The sequence below is a fragment of the Bufo bufo genome, chromosome 11 (genome assembly GCF_905171765.1).
Source record: "Bufo bufo chromosome 11, aBufBuf1.1, whole genome shotgun sequence".
Classification (NCBI taxonomy): Eukaryota; Metazoa; Chordata; class Amphibia; order Anura; family Bufonidae; genus Bufo; species Bufo bufo.
The window spans coordinates 82,246,179-82,264,749 of NC_053399.1; the positions used below are offsets into that span (position 1 = coordinate 82,246,179).

The following is an 18,571-nucleotide window of genomic DNA, read 5'->3' on the forward strand; positions in this document are numbered from 1 at the left end:
AAGTGATTTTTTTTTACCTGATGCTTTTGTTTTCCCAGGATATAAGCGCCGCCAGAAGTGTCTGACCGAATGTGTATGGGGAAGCCAGGAGGGAGTTAGGAGAGACAGCTGTTGGCCAAAGGATCATTCATTTGACAGTTACAGTATGGAATGTGTATGACCACTTTACACCATGGCCCCAGTAAGGATTTTAATGGAGTTATAATGAACAGAGGAACCAGCTAAGGTGAGAAAATTGTATACAAGTTGAGTTGATTTGAACATGTGAAGAAAAGTTATGGTCCTGCTACTTGTACTAGAACTTGCTGCCTTGGGCTGTCTACATTAGTATGTTTAAATCCATGTAACTTCATTTTTCTTGACAGTTGAACACAGACTAGACACATTTACCCATCAATCTCTGTCAAAATATAAAAAATACCTGACCAACATAGATGAAGGAACAGTGATAGGGGAAAGCGGAGAATGTCCCATATCAACAAATTCAGTATGGAAGAAGCATCAAAGGGGAGATCAAAGCAGGAATGAGACAATAAACCAAACAGCTAGAAGTCCCTCAGCAACATGTGTCCTCAAGTCCTCTTCTGAGATGAACGGCTTCCATCTGAGCCCAAAGAGAAGGTATTGTAGCCACAGTGGTCACTTCATCTTTGTCCAAAATCTTAGTTCCATAGGTAGTCACGTAAACTACACTACCAGGTAAATATAAGCTTGCTTCCATCTATTCACCAGAAGTGCTCCTCTAGCTGACTCTGAAGAGCACCACCTGAGGAGGACACCATGGGGCAACTGCCCAGAAGTTTTGCCTTCTGGTTTCCTATAGGTCTAAGACAGGAGTCTAAAGTGATGCTGGTTCTTCAAAAGTTAATAGATTTCATCTAATCCCCCCATACATGCAAGTTTGAATAAGTGTGCATATGTTCTGAATGGGTAGAGGCCTGTCAAACATAGCTGGATGCTCATTTCCTCCAGATCAAAAGAATCCGGCACGTTGAAATCCAACAGCCCAATCCGTGTGTCCCCATACAGATAAGATTGTGGGCTAGTCCTGCTAAAAATGGCGGTTTGGCCGATATAGTTGAATGGGCTCCATAGGATGAACAAAATGGTGCCCCTGGTCCATGTCACCACGTTGACCTCCTAACCATCTCTTGCAGATCACAGGAGACTTGTAGCCTTGGACTGCTTTCCCTTATTTGAGTGAGATCCCTGAGGAGAAGGAATCTTGTAAAGCTTCACACTACCTGTGGATGGATGCCAAAACCTGACTTGTGCCCCATTCCTTCATGGGTCCCATTGAAGAAGCCTTGCCTGCCTCTATGATATGTATCACACTGTTTGTCCAGACACCTGAGGATCGGCGTGACTATGTAAATCAATACGACTCTCAAAATATTAACTGTCGATGAAACTTTTCTAGAGCAAATTCATATGGACCCAACCCCATAGATTACAGCATTTCTTCACGTTTGTATTTGTTTCACCATTTCATTTCCAGTTTTTGTTTGTTTGCCCACAAGTCTCAGCACCACATCTACATTTCAAATGCTCTCCTAAAGAACTGTGTATTGTGTTTTTTCTGGGTTCATGAATAGAATGCCATACATACAGTAGAGACTGACACACAAGCAGAGCAGTAGTCGTTAAAATAAATGGAGAGTTGATCTAAAACAATTCAGATTTGTATTGGCGACCACTAGTGGTTGTCGCCCACAATTTGTTTCCCATGTAAGAGAGTGAGAAATACGTTCATAAATACATCAAAAAATAATATTACTAAATAATAACAGAAATAAATCCAGTATTTTTAAGCTACATTTAACTTTTTTAGACAGTTTTATTTTCTTGACAAACCTTCAGAGATTTCCATCTGCCAACTTTAGGGCCGGAATTATTACAATCATCGTTTCTTCGAACTCCACACACGGCCTATAGAGAATTGGACCTCCTCGTCTGATTGCCTTAGAGCAGATGTTTCCATTCGTGTAGATGATGTAACATCGTCTGGTGATATGGTTTTTGGCTCTTTGCTATCTGAAGTCATTTTTTTAGTATGAGTATTTCCACCACCATTATCCTGTATACAGCCAAATGAAGCGCTGCTCTGAAGGCGTTCCAGGGAGCTTCCGCTTACTCATACAGCTATGCGAACGGTTCAAGCATATTTATTTGTTCATTGATACAACTACGTACGACAACATTATTATCATAAGACTCATTAATCATTTGTGTTCTTACTAGGTACACTGCTCAAAATCCTCTATATAGCAGGGATCAGCAACCTCCGGCGCTCCAGCTGTTCTGAAACGGCAACTCCCAGAATCCTCCTTTCACTTACAAGAACAGCCAAGAAAATGTTCTTGCTGGGAGTTGTAGTTTCACAGCAGCTGGAGTGCCGAAGGTTGCTGACCCCTGCTGTATAGGATCAGAGTTAAAGGGGTCGTCTCACTTCAGTAAGTGGCAAAGTTAATACGAGGCAATTACTAATGTATTGTTATTGTCCATATTGCTTCCTTTGCTGGCTGGATTCATTTTTCCACTGCTCGTTTCCATGGTGACGGAACACCCTGCAATCCATCAGTGGTGGTCGTGCTTGCACAATATAGGAAAAAGCACCAGCCTGTATGAGCTCCCACGGTCCCGGCCACCAGAGAGGCTGACGCTTTTTTCTATATTGTGCAAGCGCGACCACCGCTGATGGATTGCAGGGTGGTCTGTCACCACTGAAATGAGCAGTGTATAATGTGATGGAAAAATGAATCCAGCCAGCAAAGGAGGCAATATGGACAATCACAATACATTAGTAAGTGGCTTGTAATAACTTTCTCTACATGATAAATGCCACTTACTGAATTGACACAACCCCTGTAATGACAAAAAAAAAAACAGCTCCAGGATTTCACCATTTAAAGGAGTGACAGCACATTTTGCACTACGAAATTCCTAAAAACCTCTGGAAAGTTCACATAAAAACCAGTGCAGGCATACTTTATGGTGGCGTTCCTAGCTGAAAAGTTGAAGTTTAATGCCACCTCGCAACATGCTGGCAAGTGTCCAAGCCAGGGAAGAGTCCTGTTTATTTTGTCAGTTACCTCTCCCTTTTCAATTTGATTGACAGGTCTAGAGTTCACTTAAGTCTTGGTAGGAGCTATAGAATTTCTGTTGGACATGGATACGGAAGAGTGTGGCGCGTGCGCTGCGGGTCCCTGGGGCTGTTGCCAACAGCAGGGAAAGACTGAGCATGCGCCGCCTCCAAGACGCAAAGTGCAGGCCAGTGATTTCAATGGCACTTACAATAACTAAGGATACCTGCCAGTCACATTGAAAAGGGTGGAGTTGGTACTACTGTAATTTGGCAAAACCCAGCGGACACTTGCCAGCATGGCGCTAACATGAATTAAAGTTCTCTTTTTCAGCTATGCTACCGCTATGGAATGTTTGCACCGGTTACATGTTCCTTTACTATTGATGGACTATCCTCAGGATAGACCATCAATATCTAATCGCAAAGGGGCTGACACCCCTCACCCTGTTGATCAGCGATGCTGGGATTACACAGCTCTGCTCTGATTCACTTCAAGGGGCGTGGCAGTAACCAGCTCCGCCCATTACACAATGGACAGTGATGTCTAGTACCGATGCCAACTTCCAGCGCCAGAGCTAATACTGAGAAGTGGATTGGCAGGGGTGTCGGACTTCTGTTGATCCGATATTGATAGCCTATCCTGAAGATAGTAAAGGAGTGGACAACCCCTACAAAATTCAAGTCTACCTGAAAGATCCTTGATGTTGGTTATGTCACTGAGTGAAATTATAAGTTGCATCCAAATGGGTTAAGCCCCTTCTCTTGGGAAACAGTGGGGGTCCAGCCCATAGACCTCAATTTATTTGTCCTTCTGAAATGTACCCTATGATCTAAGAAATATGCAGAATACAGGAAAACATACTGAGCATTGCGAATCGATAGATGTGGACATAATACGGCCCCCAAATATTCATATCATCTTTCAACTCAAAAAATCTGGATCAGGACGAAAAAGGATGAAAAAGCCATGATTACCCCATATATTCAAGGAGGTAATGCTGAGAATGGACTTGATCTAGCTACCATGAGACCCGTAGATTACATCATGTCAGCTGTAGATCATTCATGGGACTGTGAATTCATAAAGCAAATATTGTGGCTCCAGAACTAACCTGCAACTATTTTATTCAACCTCTGAATCATTGCTCATAACCAGCCTCACACCACATAATCCCTTGTGGTTGACTGAGCAATAGAGGCCACCTACCATGTGTGGTACTTCTGGTTGATAAAACCACAAGAACAGTTTGGGAGGGTGACTTATATGGATGGACAAAGCACATCCATTGTCCCTCTTCAAAAAGAACATGAAAGTGGTGCTTAGACCTATGGTAGGGGAGCTGTACTGGATCAAAGAGGCTCCAACCTCATCAGGATCTCTGATGGATCCCCATCTCTCTGTCCCCTGTCTTCTGCTGCAAGCTGAGCAAGTACCCCGGCTTCACTGTACATATGCCAGAAGGAGTGGGAAAAATAGGTGGAGATTTTAGTAGAGATTCTGGTCAGGTTGGAGCCTCTTTGGGTCTTCAGTGAAACCACAATGGGTGTGATTACAGCCTGGACTGTGTGACGATTCTTGGGCCTAGCACCACCCAGTTGACAAGTAGAAGGAAATATGTATACATTTTGCATGTGAATATAACGTTGTTTAGTATCATACAGTTAATACATACATATCAACGCTAACATGCTGCATAACATGGTGGTTGTGGTTAAGTAGAGGCAAAGCAAGGTTCCCTTACAAGGGGACCCGTCACCTCTCCTGACATACAGTACAGACCAAAAGTTTGGACACACCTTCTCATTCAAAGAGTTTTCTTTATTTTTATGACTATGAAGGCATCAAAACTATGAATTAACACATGTGGAATTATATACATAACAAACAAGTGTGAAACAACTGAAAATATGTCATATTCTAGGTTCTTCAAAGTAGCCACCTTTTGCTTTGATTACTGCTTTGCACACTCTTGCCATTCTCTTGATGAGCTTCAAGAGGTAGTCCCCTGAAATGGTTTTCACTTCCCAGGTGTGCCCTGTCAGGTTTAATAAGTGGGATTTCTTGCCTTATAAATGGGGTTGGGACCATCAGTTGCGTTGAGGAGAAGTCAGGTGGATACACAGCTGATAGTCCTACTGAATAGACTGTTAGAATTGGTATTATGGCAAGAAAAAAGCAGCTAAGTAAAGAAAAACGAGTGGCCATCATTACTTTAAGAAATGAAGGTCAGTCAGTCAGCCGAAAAATTGGGAAAACTTTGAAAGTAAGGGCTATTTGACCATGAAGGAGAGTGATGGTGTGCCATTCCTCTATCATTCCTGCGGAAAGTTATGAATTACAAGCAGATGGGTGTTACCAACTGGGGGTATGTCCCTGCGCAGTCTGACACTGGCAGCACTGATTGGATAGTGTCAGACAGTGCAGGGACACCGCCCCAGCTGTTAACACCCAGATGGACCTTCATTGTAAACTACTATTAATTCATTCATAAATTCTTGCACGAATAAGAGAGGAATAGATGCTCCAGAATAGTTATTAAAGGAGGATGCAAGTCGTTTCTAAAACAGACATGTCAGGAAAGGTGATGGCCTTTTTCAAAGGGCTTGTGAACCTTTGCGGAGGGAGCATTTTGAACCCCACCCATTGGGAAGACCTGCTTCCTGGCGCTGGCTCACGGCTTCTTCTCTTCCTAGCTTTGGCTTCCCCGCTCAGCTGCCAGGACATAAATTTCTGTTTTGACGCTGCTGCAGCCAATCAGTGGCGGTGGTGAACTGCTCCCCTTGTGTCACGTGACCGGCATCAACACAGAAGCTTACACCCTGGGAGCACAGGAGAGCAGCTGAGGCTGGGGAGAAAAGCAGCCAGCACCGGGAAGCAGGTAAGTATGCTTCTTTTTGCAGATCTGCCCAACAGGGAATTTTCCCCAAAAAAACAACCCAAAAAAAAAAGTAATCCCTTTTTTTAAAAAGTTAGATGGGATCTAATTTTATGTTGAGTGTCCCTGGAGGAACCCAGCAGCAAGTGTTCAGTTTCAAGGCAGCGCCACCACAGGGCAGAGGAAGCATTACATACCGTCCACTGAAAACAAAGAGTGGTCCATGGATGTGCTTGGTACTCCACGATGGGAGATGCTATTCGCGGCTGCTCTAGACTCCTGGACCGGGGACCCCCTCTACATTAAACGTGGTTATTTCTTCGGCGTTTGTCACCTTCTGGTTCATATACTAGGTTTGTACCAGATTATTGAAAGTTCATGACAAATTCAATTTCAAACAATTGTACAGAATTATAAATGCTCCACTGATCAGTTCAGTTCCTTGGCATGCGCTGGAATCTTTGCCCTTCTCCTCCAAAAGCTACATGTATGGGCCATCAAGGAGCCGGTCTGGTAATAATTAGCACATTCTGTCTTCTTCTCGTTTGTACATCATGTCGCCCACTGCTTGGAAAAACACAGAGACATTGTGTGGAGGATAAGGCGCGTGTTAACACTATGAAATTTGTACAGATGAGTCACACGGCAGCGAGCTGAAGCCAGTGCTGCTGCTTCTTTGGATGTCTTCAAGTCGCTGGTCTATTTCTTTCAGACGTGTCTTCTGTTCTCGCAACTCCTTTGTGTAACGTAAAACTTTCTCCCCTGGTGCAGGCTCCAGGTTTCCAAATTTGACGGCTGAAATGTCCTGAAAAGGAGGCGAAGTGGAGATATGTTTGATGAGTCACTTCAGCATCATTCATACTTCCCATGCTAGAGAAGCAGATGTATGTAAGCTAAGGCAGCCATGTTGACACGTACCATAGACCATTGGTGACATCATTTTATTTGAAAAATGCAAACCCATCTTTATCATGTGCAGGCAAAGATTAATGATCCCATGTCTATCAATGAGCTGAATGGTGGCACAGCAGTTAGCTTTTGTGGTTCTGGGTTCAAATCCAACCAAGACTGTTGTCTGATGGGGTTTTCTGGGTTCTCCAGAAAGATGCAGCTAGGTGGTGAGACCTAGAATTGAAGAGTGAAGGTTTTCTTTGTGCTGTGGAAGTAGAATTGTGGTCTCCCTATGTGGAGAGCATTTTTGAAAACTCTATGGGGTGATGGAAATATAACAAAATGTGGCCCCCTGCCATTGCTCACCTCCTAGTACAGTGATGGCTAACCTCCGCAACCCCAGCTGTGGTGAATCCACAACTCCCAGCATACTCCATTCATTTCTATGGGGTTCTGAGAACAGCCAAGCAAGTGTACATCTTTGGAGTTGTAATTTTACCACAGCTGCAGTGCCGGAGGTTAGCCATTGCTGTCCTAGTAGTGTGATGGGTCGAATGGTTAGTAGTGGTGTCTTAAAGCAGTGAAGTCCTTGGTTCAACTCTGACCAAGACCCCAGTGCTATCCACTGATTCACCATTTCACCCAACACACAGGGGACATTTTTAAAACTCTATGGAGTGATGGAAATATTATAACAAAATGCAGCCTTCTGCCATTGCTGGTTCATGTGGATTTGATCCAGCATGGGTGGATTTGATCCAGCAGCCTCACAACTGAAAGAAACCAGTACTGACCACTGAGCCACCATTCAGCTCAGTACTAGCAAGACCAAGGAGGTGAATGTTGACATGAACCTGCAGTGGGAGGCATGTCATTGCTCACCTCCGAAAGGTTTCATGTGTTGAGCAGTGTGGTGGCTGCAGTGGTTGATGCTGGTGTCTTAAAGCAGTAAGGTTCTTGGTTCAAATCTGACAAAGAGAGAGTGTAAGAGTGTAAGAGTGTAAGAGTGTAAGAGTGTAAGAGTGTAAGAGTGTAAGAGTGTAAGAGTGTAAGAGTGTAAGAGTGTAAGAGTGTAAGAGTGTAAGAGTGTAAGAGTGTAAGAGTGTAAGAGTGTAAGAGTGTAAGAGTGTAAGAGTGTAAGAGTGTAAGAGTGTAAGAGTGTAAGAGTGTAAGAGTGTAAGAGTGTAAGAGTGTAAGAGTGTAAGAGTGTAAGAGTGTAAGAGTGTAAGAGTGTAAGAGTGTAAGAGTGTAAGAGTGTAAGAGTGTAAGAGTGTAAGAGTGTAAGAGTGTAAGAGTGTAAGAGTGTAAGAGTGTAAGAGTGTAAGAGTGTAAGAGTGTAAGAGTGTAAGAGTGTAAGAGTGTAAGAGTGTAAGAGTGTAAGAGTGTAAGAGTGTAAGAGTGTAAGAGTGTAAGAGTGTAAGAGTGTAAGAGTGTAAGAGTGTAAGAGTGTAAGAGTGTAAGAGTGTAAGAGTGTAAGAGTGTAAGAGTGTAAGAGTGTAAGAGTGTAAGAGTGTAAGAGTGTAAGAGTGTAAGAGTGTAAGAGTGTAAGAGTGTAAGAGTGTAAGAGTGTAAGAGTGTAAGAGTGTAAGAGTGTAAGAGTGTAAGAGTGTAAGAGTGTAAGAGTGTAAGAGTGTAAGAGTGTAAGAGTGTAAGAGTGTAAGAGTGTAAGAGTGTAAGAGTGTAAGAGTGTAAGAGTGTAAGAGTGTAAGAGTGTAAGAGTGTAAGAGTGTAAGAGTGTAAGAGTGTAAGAGTGTAAGAGTGTAAGAGTGTAAGAGTGTAAGAGTGTAAGAGTGTAAGAGTGTAAGAGTGTAAGAGTGTAAGAGTGTAAGAGTGTAAGAGTGTAAGAGTGTAAGAGTGTAAGAGTGTAAGAGTGTAAGAGTGTAAGAGTGTAAGAGTGTAAGAGTGTAAGAGTGTAAGAGTGTAAGAGTGTAAGAGTGTAAGAGTGTAAGAGTGTAAGAGTGTAAGAGTGTAAGAGTGTAAGAGTGTAAGAGTGTAAGAGTGTAAGAGTGTAAGAGTGTAAGAGTGTAAGAGTGTAAGAGTGTAAGAGTGTAAGAGTGTAAGAGTGTAAGAGTGTAAGAGTGTAAGAGTGTAAGAGTGTAAGAGTGTAAGAGTGTAAGAGTGTAAGAGTGTAAGAGTGTAAGAGTGTAAGAGTGTAAGAGTGTAAGAGTGTAAGAGTGTAAGAGTGTAAGAGTGTAAGAGTGTAAGAGTGTAAGAGTGTAAGAGTGTAAGAGTGTAAGAGTGTAAGAGTGTAAGAGTGTAAGAGTGTAAGAGTGTAAGAGTGTAAGAGTGTAAGAGTGTAAGAGTGTAAGAGTGTAAGAGTGTAAGAGTGTAAGAGTGTAAGAGTGTAAGAGTGTAAGAGTGTAAGAGTGTAAGAGTGTAAGAGTGTAAGAGTGTAAGAGTGTAAGAGTGTAAGAGTGTAAGAGTGTAAGAGTGTAAGAGTGTAAGAGTGTAAGAGTGTAAGAGTGTAAGAGTGTAAGAGTGTAAGAGTGTAAGAGTGTAAGAGTGTAAGAGTGTAAGAGTGTAAGAGTGTAAGAGTGTAAGAGTGTAAGAGTGTAAGAGTGTAAGAGTGTAAGAGTGTAAGAGTGTAAGAGTGTAAGAGTGTAAGAGTGTAAGAGTGTAAGAGTGTAAGAGTGTAAGAGTGTAAGAGTGTAAGAGTGTAAGAGTGTAAGAGTGTAAGAGTGTAAGAGTGTAAGAGTGTAAGAGTGTAAGAGTGTAAGAGTGTAAGAGTGTAAGAGTGTAAGAGTGTAAGAGTGTAAGAGTGTAAGAGTGTAAGAGTGTAAGAGTGTAAGAGTGTAAGAGTGTAAGAGTGTAAGAGTGTAAGAGTGTAAGAGTGTAAGAGTGTAAGAGTGTAAGAGTGTAAGAGTGTAAGAGTGTAAGAGTGTAAGAGTGTAAGAGTGTAAGAGTGTAAGAGTGTAAGAGTGTAAGAGTGTAAGAGTGTAAGAGTGTAAGAGTGTAAGAGTGTAAGAGTGTAAGAGTGTAAGAGTGTAAGAGTGTAAGAGTGTAAGAGTGTAAGAGTGTAAGAGTGTAAGAGTGTAAGAGTGTAAGAGTGTAAGAGTGTAAGAGTGTAAGAGTGTAAGAGTGTAAGAGTGTAAGAGTGTAAGAGTGTAAGAGTGTAAGAGTGTAAGAGTGTAAGAGTGTAAGAGTGTAAGAGTGTAAGAGTGTAAGAGTGTAAGAGTGTAAGAGTGTAAGAGTGTAAGAGTGTAAGAGTGTAAGAGTGTAAGAGTGTAAGAGTGTAAGAGTGTAAGAGTGTAAGAGTGTAAGAGTGTAAGAGTGTAAGAGTGTAAGAGTGTAAGAGTGTAAGAGTGTAAGAGTGTAAGAGTGTAAGAGTGTAAGAGTGTAAGAGTGTAAGAGTGTAAGAGTGTAAGAGTGTAAGAGTGTAAGAGTGTAAGAGTGTAAGAGTGTAAGAGTGTAAGAGTGTAAGAGTGTAAGAGTGTAAGAGTGTAAGAGTGTAAGAGTGTAAGAGTGTAAGAGTGTAAGAGTGTAAGAGTGTAAGAGTGTAAGAGTGTAAGAGTGTAAGAGTGTAAGAGTGTAAGAGTGTAAGAGTGTAAGAGTGTAAGAGTGTAAGAGTGTAAGAGTGTAAGAGTGTAAGAGTGTAAGAGTGTAAGAGTGTAAGAGTGTAAGAGTGTAAGAGTGTAAGAGTGTAAGAGTGTAAGAGTGTAAGAGTGTAAGAGTGTAAGAGTGTAAGAGTGTAAGAGTGTAAGAGTGTAAGAGTGTAAGAGTGTAAGAGTGTAAGAGTGTAAGAGTGTAAGAGTGTAAGAGTGTAAGAGTGTAAGAGTGTAAGAGTGTAAGAGTGTAAGAGTGTAAGAGTGTAAGAGTGTAAGAGTGTAAGAGTGTAAGAGTGTAAGAGTGTAAGAGTGTAAGAGTGTAAGAGTGTAAGAGTGTAAGAGTGTAAGAGTGTAAGAGTGTAAGAGTGTAAGAGTGTAAGAGTGTAAGAGTGTAAGAGTGTAAGAGTGTAAGAGTGTAAGAGTGTAAGAGTGTAAGAGTGTAAGAGTGTAAGAGTGTAAGAGTGTGAGAGTGTAAGAGTGTAAGAGTGTAAGAGTGTAAGAGTGTAAGAGTGTAAGAGTGTAAGAGTGTAAGAGTGTAAGAGTGTAAGAGTGTAAGAGTGTAAGAGTGTAAGAGTGTAAGAGTGTAAGAGTGTAAGAGTGTAAGAGTGTAAGAGGGTAAGAGTGTAAGAGTGTAAGAGTGTAAGAGTGTAAGAGTGTAAGAGTGTAAGAGTGTAAGAGTGTAAGAGTGTAAGAGTGTAAGAGTGTAAGAGTGTAAGAGTGTAAGAGTGTAAGAGTGTAAGAGTGTAAGAGTGTAAGAGTGTAAGAGTGTAAGAGTGTAAGAGTGTAAGAGTGTAAGAGTGTAAGAGTGTAAGAGTGTAAGAGTGTAAGAGTGTAAGAGTGTAAGAGTGTAAGAGTGTAAGAGTGTAAGAGTGTAAGAGTGTAAGAGTGTAAGAGTGTAAGAGTGTAAGAGTGTAAGAGTGTAAGAGTGTAAGAGTGTAAGAGTGTAAGAGTGTAAGAGTGTAAGAGTGTAAGAGTGTAAGAGTGTAAGAGTGTAAGAGTGTAAGAGTGTAAGAGTGTAAGAGTGTAAGAGTGTAAGAGTGTAAGAGTGTAAGAGTGTAAGAGTGTAAGAGTGTAAGAGTGTAAGAGTGTAAGAGTGTAAGAGTGTAAGAGTGTAAGAGTGTAAGAGTGTAAGAGTGTAAGAGTGTAAGAGTGTAAGAGTGTAAGAGTGTAAGAGTGTAAGAGTGTAAGAGTGTAAGAGTGTAAGAGTGTAAGAGTGTAAGAGTGTAAGAGTGTAAGAGTGTAAGAGTGTAAGAGTGTAAGAGTGTAAGAGTGTAAGAGTGTAAGAGTGTAAGAGTGTAAGAGTGTAAGAGTGTAAGAGTGTAAGAGTGTAAGAGTGTAAGAGTGTAAGAGTGTAAGAGTGTAAGAGTGTAAGAGTGTAAGAGTGTAAGAGTGTAAGAGTGTAAGAGTGTAAGAGTGTAAGAGTGTAAGAGTGTAAGAGTGTAAGAGTGTAAGAGTGTAAGAGTGTAAGAGTGTAAGAGTGTAAGAGTGTAAGAGTGTAAGAGTGTAAGAGTGTAAGAGTGTAAGAGTGTAAGAGTGTAAGAGTGTAAGAGTGTAAGAGTGTAAGAGTGTAAGAGTGTAAGAGTGTAAGAGTGTAAGAGTGTAAGAGTGTAAGAGTGTAAGAGTGTAAGAGTGTAAGAGTGTAAGAGTGTAAGAGTGTAAGAGTGTAAGAGTGTAAGAGTGTAAGAGTGTAAGAGTGTAAGAGTGTAAGAGTGTAAGAGTGTAAGAGTGTAAGAGTGTAAGAGTGTAAGAGTGTAAGAGTGTAAGAGTGTAAGAGTGTAAGAGTGTAAGAGTGTAAGAGTGTAAGAGTGTAAGAGTGTAAGAGTGTAAGAGTGTAAGAGTGTAAGAGTGTAAGAGTGTAAGAGTGTAAGAGTGTAAGAGTGTAAGAGTGTAAGAGTGTAAGAGTGTAAGAGTGTAAGAGTGTAAGAGTGTAAGAGTGTAAGAGTGTAAGAGTGTAAGAGTGTAAGAGTGTAAGAGTGTAAGAGTGTAAGAGTGTAAGAGTGTAAGAGTGTAAGAGTGTAAGAGTGTAAGAGTGTAAGAGTGTAAGAGTGTAAGAGTGTAAGAGTGTAAGAGTGTAAGAGTGTAAGAGTGTAAGAGTGTAAGAGTGTAAGAGTGTAAGAGTGTAAGAGTGTAAGAGTGTAAGAGTGTAAGAGTGTAAGAGTGTAAGAGTGTAAGAGTGTAAGAGTGTAAGAGTGTAAGAGTGTAAGAGTGTAAGAGTGTAAGAGTGTAAGAGTGTAAGAGTGTAAGAGTGTAAGAGTGTAAGAGTGTAAGAGTGTAAGAGTGTAAGAGTGTAAGAGTGTAAGAGTGTAAGAGTGTAAGAGTGTAAGAGTGTAAGAGTGTAAGAGTGTAAGAGTGTAAGAGTGTAAGAGTGTAAGAGTGTAAGAGTGTAAGAGTGTAAGAGTGTAAGAGTGTAAGAGTGTAAGAGTGTAAGAGTGTAAGAGTGTAAGAGTGTAAGAGTGTAAGAGTGTAAGAGTGTAAGAGTGTAAGAGTGTAAGAGTGTAAGAGTGTAAGAGTGTAAGAGTGTAAGAGTGTAAGAGTGTAAGAGTGTAAGAGTGTAAGAGTGTAAGAGTGTAAGAGTGTAAGAGTGTAAGAGTGTAAGAGTGTAAGAGTGTAAGAGTGTAAGAGTGTAAGAGTGTAAGAGTGTAAGAGTGTAAGAGTGTAAGAGTGTAAGAGTGTAAGAGTGTAAGAGTGTAAGAGTGTAAGAGTGTAAGAGTGTAAGAGTGTAAGAGTGTAAGAGTGTAAGAGTGTAAGAGTGTAAGAGTGTAAGAGTGTAAGAGTGTAAGAGTGTAAGAGTGTAAGAGTGTAAGAGTGTAAGAGTGTAAGAGTGTAAGAGTGTAAGAGTGTAAGAGTGTAAGAGTGTAAGAGTGTAAGAGTGTAAGAGTGTAAGAGTGTAAGAGTGTAAGAGTGTAAGAGTGTAAGAGTGTAAGAGTGTAAGAGTGTAAGAGTGTAAGAGTGTAAGAGTGTAAGAGTGTAAGAGTGTAAGAGTGTAAGAGTGTAAGAGTGTAAGAGTGTAAGAGTGTAAGAGTGTAAGAGTGTAAGAGTGTAAGAGTGTAAGAGTGTAAGAGTGTAAGAGTGTAAGAGTGTAAGAGTGTAAGAGTGTAAGAGTGTAAGAGTGTAAGAGTGTAAGAGTGTAAGAGTGTAAGAGTGTAAGAGTGTAAGAGTGTAAGAGTGTAAGAGTGTAAGAGTGTAAGAGTGTAAGAGTGTAAGAGTGTAAGAGTGTAAGAGTGTAAGAGTGTAAGAGTGTAAGAGTGTAAGAGTGTAAGAGTGTAAGAGTGTAAGAGTGTAAGAGTGTAAGAGTGTAAGAGTGTAAGAGTGTAAGAGTGTAAGAGTGTAAGAGTGTAAGAGTGTAAGAGTGTAAGAGTGTAAGAGTGTAAGAGTGTAAGAGTGTAAGAGTGTAAGAGTGTAAGAGTGTAAGAGTGTAAGAGTGTAAGAGTGTAAGAGTGTAAGAGTGTAAGAGTGTAAGAGTGTAAGAGTGTAAGAGTGTAAGAGTGTAAGAGTGTAAGAGTGTAAGAGTGTAAGAGTGTAAGAGTGTAAGAGTGTAAGAGTGTAAGAGTGTAAGAGTGTAAGAGTGTAAGAGTGTAAGAGTGTAAGAGTGTAAGAGTGTAAGAGTGTAAGAGTGTAAGAGTGTAAGAGTGTAAGAGTGTAAGAGTGTAAGAGTGTAAGAGTGTAAGAGTGTAAGAGTGTAAGAGTGTAAGAGTGTAAGAGTGTAAGAGTGTAAGAGTGTAAGAGTGTAAGAGTGTAAGAGTGTAAGAGTGTAAGAGTGTAAGAGTGTAAGAGTGTAAGAGTGTAAGAGTGTAAGAGTGTAAGAGTGTAAGAGTGTAAGAGTGTAAGAGTGTAAGAGTGTAAGAGTGTAAGAGTGTAAGAGTGTAAGAGTGTAAGAGTGTAAGAGTGTAAGAGTGTAAGAGTGTAAGAGTGTAAGAGTGTAAGAGTGTAAGAGTGTAAGAGTGTAAGAGTGTAAGAGTGTAAGAGTGTAAGAGTGTAAGAGTGTGTGTATTTTTTTAACCCCTCCAGCGCTAATGTACTATGCATTCTGTATTCAGAATGCTATTATTTTCCCTTATAACCATGTTATAAGGGAAAATAATACAGTGAATAGACTGTCACCTAGCAACCATGCGTGAAAATCGCACCGCATCCACACTTGCTGGCGGGTGCTTGCGATTTTCACGCAACCCCATTCACTTCTATGGGGCTTGCGTTGCGTGAAAAAACACAGAATATAGAGCATGCTGCGATTTTCACGCAACGCACAAGTGATGCGTGAAAATCATCGCTCATCTGAACAGCCCCATAGAAATGAATGGGTCCGGATTCCGTGCGGGTGCAATGCGTTCACCTACCGCATTGCACCCGCGTGGAAATCTCGCCCGTGTGAACGCAGCCTAAGAGTGTAAGAGTGATTTGGACTTAAGTTTTAAAAAACGTATTTCTTGGTCTCCACTACAGGAGACCTCCATTAATTATACTTGAATAGCACAAAGTATACTTTCATTCATCTTCTATAACCCAGCTGCACCTTTCAGGAGAACACAGAACCCCCATCAGATCGCAGCATTGGGTGGATTTGATCCAGCAGCCTCACAACTGAAAGACACCAGTGCTGACCACTGAGTCTTCAGGTGATGAGATGTCTATGTAGTTCCAGTGTTTCTCAATGTTCCTAAGCCTAGTACCCCCTGATCACATACATGACCCAAGTACACCAAGGCTATGATCGTACCCTGTGCTGCCTATAAGAAGCACAGCATGAGCACACTGTCAGGACTGTCCTTATTAAAGGCATGGTAGCCCCGGGTACACGTAGCACAGGCTTCATCACAAGAGGCAAATGGCCAATGTCTATTACCAGCTGCAGTAAACAGAAAGTGAACCCTCTGGAAGGATCATTTCACCTTCTCTAACCTGTGATGGAGCAGGGGCTTATTCCCCTCAACCCCAATGAGATCACATGCACACTGGGCTGAACTGAGCATGCAGGTGTCCAGGACAGACGGGAGTAAGAGCTGAAGTAAGGGAGAAGGGACGTCTCCACCACAGTGTCACTTTACATGCTCTTCATGGTCTGTGGAAAGCAGGGTGACAAGTCTTACTGGCGGCCATTAGTAGCCAGTATCTTCTGGGACTGGGAACGGATAGGACCTGAAGGGTTGGATAATGTGCAGCTTCTTCATGGAAGGTTTTATTATTCTCCACACTTGTCTAAGTCATTCATCGTCTGGTAGCTGCACCCAGAGGAGCCTCAGATGTTATCCCCTTTTCCAGATTCTGTGTGTATAGGAGATGACATCAAGAAACCGCTGGATAATAGGACAAGATAAAGAAAATACCCCCCCCCCCCCCCATATACTATAAAGTACAGTAATATCTATAGTCATCTCCATATAATAGTATGAGGAGTAGAAGGAAGAGCTGATGAAGAACCGCTTATTACTCAAGATGATTGAGTACTGGCAAAGTGAGCTGCCATATAGTACTAGTCACAGTGTGCCCAATATAGCGCAAGCCACAGGGTGCCCCATATAGTGCTAGCCACAGGGTGCCCCACATAGTGCTAGCCACAGGGTGCCCCATATAGTGCTAGCCACAGGGTGCCCCACATAGTGCTAGCCACAGGGTGCCCCATATAGTGTTAGCCACAGGGTGCCCCCATATAGTGCTAGCCACAGGGTGCCCCATATAGTGCTAGCCACAGGGTGCCCCATATAGTGCTAGCCACAGGGTGCCCAATATAGTGCTAGCCACAGGGTGCCCAATATAGTGCTAGCCACAGGGTGCCCCATATAGTGCTAGCCACAGTGTACCCATATAGTGTTAGCCACAGGGTGCCCCATATAGTGCTAGCCACAGGGTGCCCAATATAGTGCCAGCCACAGGGTGCCCAATATAGTGCTAGCCACAGTGTGCCCCATATAGTGCTAGCCACAGGGTGCCCCATATAGTGCTAGCCACAGGGTGCCCCATATAGTGCTAGCCACAGGGTGCCCCATATAGTGCTAGCCACAGGGTGCCCCATATAGTGCTAGCCACAGTGTACCCATATAGTGCTAGCCACAGGGTGCCCAATATAGTGCTAGCCACAGTGTGCCCCATATAGTGCTAGCCACAGGGTGCCCAATATAGTGCTAGCCACAGTGGGCCCCATATAGTGCTAGCCACAGGGTGCCCCATATAGTACTAGCCACAGTGTACCCATATAGTGTTAGCCACAGGGTGCCCCATATAGTGCTAGCCACAGTGTGCCCCATATAGTGCTAGCCACAGGGTGCCCCATATAGTGCTAGCCACAGTGTGCCCCATATAGTGCTAGCCACAGTGCACCCCCCATATAGTGATAGAATAAATCAAAAGTAACACTGCAGCACTCGCCGGTCTTTAATTCGTTTATTCACCTAAAATTGCGACGTTTTCACCTCTCGGTCTTTCTCAAGAAAATGCCCCTGCGATGTCAGCCACAGCAGACCCACAATGCCCAAGTGAGTACCAGTGGCAGTGCAACCCCACTCTCAAGGAATGCCTCCAAAGTGCCCCTGTCCCCCACCTCTCCAGCCACAATAATTACAGTACTTGCCTCCTGCATGGCTTCTGCAGGGAAAAGATCAGCGGAAGCAGGAACTTTGCACCGCTCGTCTCATGTATGTATGCATGTCAGTAGCTTAACCTGACGCTTCGGGGCCTAAATGGGCCTTAAATCCACCAGGAGGTGCGCTCAATGATGGTGCTTTCTAATTCCTACCCCTGCACACCTGTAATGGAAAGGAGCTTTTAAAGTCATCATAAGTGATGCCCCCAGAAGCACACGGACTAAGGCTCCACTACGCTCAGAGAAGAAACGGCTGTGTATATGACTGAATGATCCTATTCAGCCCCGAGACTAGGAAAAATAGACAGGCCTCCTCCTCCCACGTCTCCCTGTACCTGAAGCCAGGAGATGTATCACGTTCAGTCCATTCTCCAGCAGAGCTGAATACCTCTATTCAGGCCAGGAGGAAGGAATACACAGACATTCTTCTCCTGCAGAGTGATATCACCGCTGATCTTCTACTTGTGGGAATTGTCCACCACAGTGAAGGGTGATCTCTAGACTACAGTCAGAGAACCTGGTCATGTACATCGCCTGTCTGTGGGTCCCATATTACAATTCTGTACATCTCTAAAATCTTTCACGGTCACACAGTCCATCAAGCTGAACCTCTTGCTCTGTTGATCCAGAAGAAGGCAATTACACCCCCCCCCCCCCCTCCTTCCTTCCCGCGAAAGGTTGTTATATTCATTTTGGAGATTTCATCTATTAGAACATGACTATTAGGGCGGCACTAAGTCATCTTCTGCCCACAATCAACAACCCCAATATTGCGATTTATCGCTCTACATTGGTGCTGCAGTTCATGTAATTATTTTTGGTGCCCTCTTCTGACCCTAGGCGCCCAAAGCTTTGCACCATATTATATCTATGGTCTGACTAGCGATGGGTATATAGAGTATGTTCTCAACGTTTGCATCTAGTCTCATTTTTAAAACACGACCTATAATCCTTTTTGGCTTGGCAGCAGCTGCCTGGCATTGATTGTTACGCTGCAGTTTATTATCCAATAATGTCTTCAAATACTTTATCGAATTTTTCTCAGTGGATATACACAGTTGAGTCACATTACTAAGAGCACCAGCTAATATCCAGCATAACCTCTGTTAGACAGGCTGGGAGTGACCAAAAAGGTCCTGGTAGGTGGTCACAGGTAAGTGGAGCCATGCTGACTGCAGTGCCCCCCCCTCTACCCGCTGTGGGGGGATCCATAGAGCGGACATGACCATCGAAGTGGTCCCACAGATGCTTTATTGGGTTCAAGTCTTAAGGGGTCAGAGTAGTACATGAAAGCCTTGGTCGTGCTCTTCCAACCAATGTCAGACATTTCTAGCCGTGTGACATGTCCTACTGTCCTAACCTCCGAGTTAAAGGAGTTGTCCGCTTTTTACTAGGGATGAGCGAATTTCATATTGTGAAGTTCGTGTGCGGATTCGTGTTGTGGTATTTACTGAATTGCGTTATGGATTCCGTTACCACGGACCATAACGCAATTCTTTGACCGAATGCATCATTCCGTCATAATAGAAGTCTATGGCCTGCATAACGGATCCGTCCGGTTTATGTTTCCTGCATAACGGAAACGGGACGGATCCGT

At 42.6% G+C, this 18,571-nt stretch overlaps 1 protein-coding gene across 2 annotated transcripts in view; it reads right to left on the reverse strand.

The window, feature by feature from the left end:
- Positions 1–6,054: 6,054 nt before the first annotated feature.
- FSIP1 (fibrous sheath interacting protein 1) overlaps positions 6,055–18,571 on the reverse strand; it is a 45,976-nt gene continuing 33,459 nt past the window's right edge. For both annotated transcript variants that reach the window (XM_040411342.1, XM_040411341.1), the window contains exon 9: positions 6,055–6,766. In XM_040411342.1, coding sequence (XP_040267276.1) covers positions 6,578–6,766 — 189 coding nt within the window. In that variant the 3' untranslated portion in view covers positions 6,055–6,577. The remainder of the gene's footprint in view (positions 6,767–18,571) is intronic.